Source organism: Spea bombifrons, chromosome 11 (genome assembly GCF_027358695.1).
Source record: "Spea bombifrons isolate aSpeBom1 chromosome 11, aSpeBom1.2.pri, whole genome shotgun sequence".
Lineage (NCBI taxonomy): Eukaryota > Metazoa > Chordata > Amphibia > Anura > Pelobatidae > Spea > Spea bombifrons.
In genome coordinates, this window is record NC_071097.1 from 31496950 (window position 1) to 31501954 (window position 5005).

At 37.7% G+C, this 5005-nt stretch overlaps 1 protein-coding gene across 1 annotated transcript; it reads left to right on the forward strand.

Annotated features, from left to right (window-relative positions):
- Nucleotides 1-228: 228 nt before the first annotated feature.
- Nucleotides 229-3072, forward strand: SFR1 (SWI5 dependent homologous recombination repair protein 1). The gene is made up of 3 exons (XM_053450514.1): nucleotides 229-342; nucleotides 1719-2084; nucleotides 2864-3072. The coding sequence occupies exons 1-3, from the start codon at nucleotides 250-252 to the stop codon at nucleotides 3053-3055; spliced, it is 651 nt and encodes a 216-aa protein (XP_053306489.1). The 5' UTR covers nucleotides 229-249; the 3' UTR covers nucleotides 3056-3072.
- The last annotated feature ends 1933 nt before the right edge of the window (nucleotides 3073-5005 follow it).

Below are 5005 nucleotides of genomic sequence, written 5' to 3' on the forward strand. Positions count from 1 at the left end.
ATCACTCCTGTGTTCCAATGGCACGTTGTGTTCCTGATCCAAGTTTAAAAGGCTAATTGATTGTTCGAAAACCCCTTTTGCAATTATGTTACAGCTACAAATGTATTTGTTTTCTATTAGAAAAGTTAGGTGACCCTAAACGGTAGTGACATTTATTTATACTTTGTATATTTCTGCTCTGCAACAGCAAATAATGTGGCTTTATACTTCTTTTTTCACCTATAGGTAGTTACAGCATATACTTTGAATATGGAAATACCGGTGACAGGTTCTGTACCCGTCTGCATGGCAGCAAATTATATAGGATCACCAGACCCTCAAAACAACATAGTGAATAAACAGGTCAGTGCAAACAATTCTGTGTCAATCACTGTGTTTTCGTTTTCTTTTTTTCCACACTTTTATTTGGTGGGTTTTTCTATAAAAACATAACATAGTAATTAGGCTGAAAATAAAAAAAATGTGCTCCACTAGGGTAATAAAAAACAAACAAACTTTACTCATTAGACTCAAAATTCCCAGACTAAAACAGGAAAATTCCTTCTTGACTCCAAAATTACAATTTGATTTCTTAAGGGATCAGCAAGCAATTGTGTCTTTATTCACCTTTTATATCCCTGTATATTCTTCTTTGCTAAATAATAAAACCATCCATTCCATTTTAAAGGCATCAGGTGGATTTAATGCTGCTGTTACTGTAAGGAACCATTTTTAATTTAGGTGAAAACAAACCTTTTTCAAGTCAGACCTTTTGACTATTAACGAACAGGTCTTTGGAGAGTGGGTTGTATTTTACCTTAATTTGTACTCAAATTCACTTTTTCTAGCCATTCTTCATAACTAAGTTTCCCCATTCCCCTTGTTTCATTTTGAAGCCGCCCCTACCTTTTTTTCTTCTTCAAGCTCCATAATGCCCTTATTAAGGTGCCCAGACTTGCTCTGCATATGTGAGTTGGGGTCTTACCACTGAGTTATACCGAGGAAAAATTACGTATGAATTTTATATAGATGACAATGTCTTATTGGCCGCTGCTGCAGCTGGATGATGTTTTATGACTAAACACTGATGCATCCGAATAAACATTTTATTTGAGAAAAAAAAAATGTCACTTCCCAGAATGAGTCAGTTTTGGGCTTGTTGAAAACATGATTGTACATTAAAGGAATGATGGAGATGTTTTTTTGGCTTGTTGACCTGTGGCACCAAAATGACAAGACACCCAGGCGTACTTAAATGTTAAAATATTGACGCGTTAGCTGTGAGCTTAAAGCCTCTCGGAGAGCTCTGTCCTAAGAAACAGCAGCCACTTTCATATTTTTCCTCGGTTTAATAATATTTCAAATGTAGGCTACTCCGAGAGCCAGCAGTGTTTTCTATGTTCCCGTAATAAATCATTATGCCGCTAACGAGTCTGTCTACACACTGCTTCTGTATATGAATTAAGGTGGAAATAGTGTTAATTCAAAAGGCAAATCTTTATTGAACACCAAGGTGTCAGAGCAGGGTGTAAGTGATGTCCCCCGCATTGGTGCTGTGACGCGTTTTATGATATAGATAATGGAAGCCAAATGTTAGCTCTTTGTATCTATGTATAACGCATTAGCAGCATTGGTTAAGTGAAATGTTTACCATGATAGTTTGAAAACATGCAAAGTTACTTTATTAGAAATCAGTATACCTGTATAAATGGTGAATTGTTTTTCTTTTTTATTTGAAGCCCATGAGTGCATCACTACGGGAGCGTCTTAGAAAAACAAGAAGGTCTTTTATTTCCTCGTGCAGTGTGGTAAAGAGACTTAAAGTAGATTGTGAAGAAAATGAGGGATCTAATACTGCACAGCAACCATATAGAGACTCTCTGGAAAGCCCAGTGAAAACATCTTTGCCTCCAAGTCCTGTCTCTTCGGGGGATGCACACGGTCCGGATGTCAGAATTTCAGCAGAATCTTCACTGCAGACCACCGCGAAGAGCTTGTGCAGTAACCAGGAGCTGGTTCAAGAAAGGGACAGGTTACTGAAGCGAGTGGAGGAGAAGGAAGACATTTTGAGAAGACTTAAAATGGTCAAGATGTACAGATCGAAGGTAATGAAGAATTTCAGTGGAGCCATTTAGTCATGGCTGCAAGAATGACAGAACTGTATCTGATAGGAGGGTATGTTCCTATGCAGCCAATGGCTCTCCAGCTGTTACAAGTAGAATACCAATGATGTTGAACCAGAGGCATAAACAAAAAGGAGTATGGCTGGCTAAACATTGTGGGATTTCTAGTACCCAACAGCTAGAGCAAAGTTCCCAAGTATCACCTCTGTTTTGGGGTGCTGTACTGTCCTTGTGGGCAGTGGGGGTTATAGGCCTGCTGGGGAGATCATCTGTTCTCTCCTGGCTGGCCCAGAGAGCTGTATAATTAATGGAAGTCTGTGCTGTTGCAACTCGTTGACTTAATTATGCATTGTGAAGGGTCAGCCCTGGCAAGCGTCTCCTGCAAGAAGGGCTGAGCCGTCTCTGTATAATGCATAGCTCATCTGTGAGGTGACCTGCGAGAATGTTCATATATAATTATGCATAATACAGGGCCAACCAAGCTCTTCTTGCCAGAGACCCTCACTTGAATTGACCCTTTTTTAATGCATAATGAGGTCGCCAAGTTAAAAAGTGCCACTGTCTCAAGCAGCTGCTTTTTGGTATTCCTACTTTAAGTCTCATGGGAGCCAGGAAAGGATACAGTGATGGCGATCACTATATTAGGTATATAATGGTATAGCTAGTAACATTTGAGCAGTAATGGTTGCCAAGTTCCTGGGGTTATATACTGTATATATTTTTAAAACATTTAATGATGCTTCATTTCCCCCCTGGTTTAGAACAATGTGACAGAGCTACATTCTCTAATTGAAAAATGGAGGAAAAGCAGCCAGCTGATAGTCTACGAGCTTCAAACAACGTTATCGTCCCAGAATACAAAGATCAGCCTCACGCAGCTCATGGATACCTGTGGGGTGGATGACAAGTTGTTACGTTATAATAGAGCTGAAGAGGATTTTGAGAATCCCTGAAAATGTGAAGAAATACATTTAAAAAAATGCTGTCTGTAAATTCAGATATTGTTTATATTTAATATATTTATATAAGAGTTTGCCTTAATTTCGTTTGACTGCAGCGAGTACATCGGTATTGGGTTATCTATTTTGTTCGATGCAGTTCTGTTTATGGAAAATATTCCATTGTCTGCCTAAAAAGATGGATTCTGTATCTAGTTGTATTTGTCATTATCTTTTTAGAATATGCATTCTAAAATCCTTGAAATAATGTGTAGGCTATAATATTTACTATATTATATTCCCGTTGGGAAATTGAACAACGTTTTATTTGCCGTACTGTCACTTTCAATTGTTTTAATGAGCAGCGTTTGTATTTTTTTGTGTGAAGTTGAAAATTTGGCTTTTTGTTTGTATAATAGTATAGGTGTGATTTGCCGTTGAGCTGGTTACCCTGTGCTGTTTAACATTGCTGGTCACACGCGCTCTATATGGTGTGGTCACCTTGATATTTATATATATATATATTTATATATATATATATATATATATATATATATACACACACAAACAAAATAGCACACAATTTTTGGAGGCTTAAATATAATAGATCAAGGGTATTGGCTAAAAAAGCAGACATTAACACAATGAATAATCTATAACACTAGTAGCTAAATTTGTGGTACCATTGTGCGCAGCAGTGATAACGGATTAAGGTGCAGTCACGGAAGCTTTTAAGTCCTCAGGTGTCCTTTCTGAAGAAGGGAGATCTCGCGTCTTAAATGCTTATGCAGTTTTACATTTAAGGACAATGTTTCCTATAAGGAAAAAAAATAGTTACTTACGTGAATATGAACACTGACATTACTTGAAACTTTCTAAAAATGTCTGTATGAGTAAATGCCCCAAGCGCTACGGAGATGCTGCTCTTCAGTTTCTGTTACATGTATGGGAGGAATGTGCTGTTGGCCTGTGTTTGTACATCTCCTACTCGCTGTTAGTTCTTGTTTACTCTCTAATATCCATTTCTGAATATTATAAAACAATCCTTTCCATCCTTTGTTTTATTTCTGAGCCCACCTTTAATGCCTCCCCAATACGTATTAGGGCAACTAATCATATCTACTGTTGCATTAAATGTACCCCCTCCATCTCCACAGGTTAAAGCTTATGGGATTTATTGGCTTAACTGTGGGTTGAAATGAAACAATTTCACCCTCTTGACAATGCAATATGAGGAGCTGTTGTCGGGGAGGAATAAAAACAGAACTCTGCCTGTATTAACTCCTTTACAGCTTTTATTATTTTGGGCACAGTGATCTATTTCTAGAACCAAACACCAGCGCAAAGGTGAAACAGATGAGTTCAAGTTGAACATGACAGACAGATATCAGTTGGCTTTTATACCATGTTCTTGCGCGACAACAATACTTTCATAGCTAGCTGGGTGTGATGGTCTGAGTATAATAGTATTATATTTCTTTATAAGTAATAAAGGGAAAATCCTTCGATAGAAAACATACAAAAACAAACCTTAAAACGGTGCTGGAGGATTTTAAAATATAAGCCTTGGAGCGAATAGTTTCTCTGTTAGCCTTCTAACAAAAAATACAGATCAGGTTTGAACCGGAGTTATTGCATTCTGTCTCCAGGCAAATACTTCTTATCCATTTAAATTTTTCTAAGATTACGCGGAGTAATATTTTTTTGTTTGTTTTTATTTTACTTCTACATTAGCATCTTGAGCAAATGGCACGTGAAAACTTAAGGTATAATATATAGGCAAAAACGTATTGTTATTTAAGGGACATTCCACCTTGACGCATGTCCCCTTTAAATAATTGCATTGCATTTTCACTCTTATCTGACCCCCGGCTCCTGGGTTTACATGAGATGCGTTCACCCAAACACATCTGTTGCTTGCCCCTGGTCCTGTTCCTGTTCCATTATTGGCTTGCTCAAGGTGTC

Coding starts and splice junctions, on each gene's coding strand:
- SFR1 (XM_053450514.1), top strand. CDS start 250: ATGGAAATACCGGTGACAGGTTCTGTACCCGTCTGCATGGCAGCAAAT. Junction 343..1,718: donor ACAACATAGTGAATAAACAG/GTCAGTGCAAAC, acceptor TTTTATTTGAAG/CCCATGAGTGCATCACTACG. Junction 2,085..2,863: donor TCAAGATGTACAGATCGAAG/GTAATGAAGAAT, acceptor CCCCTGGTTTAG/AACAATGTGACAGAGCTACA.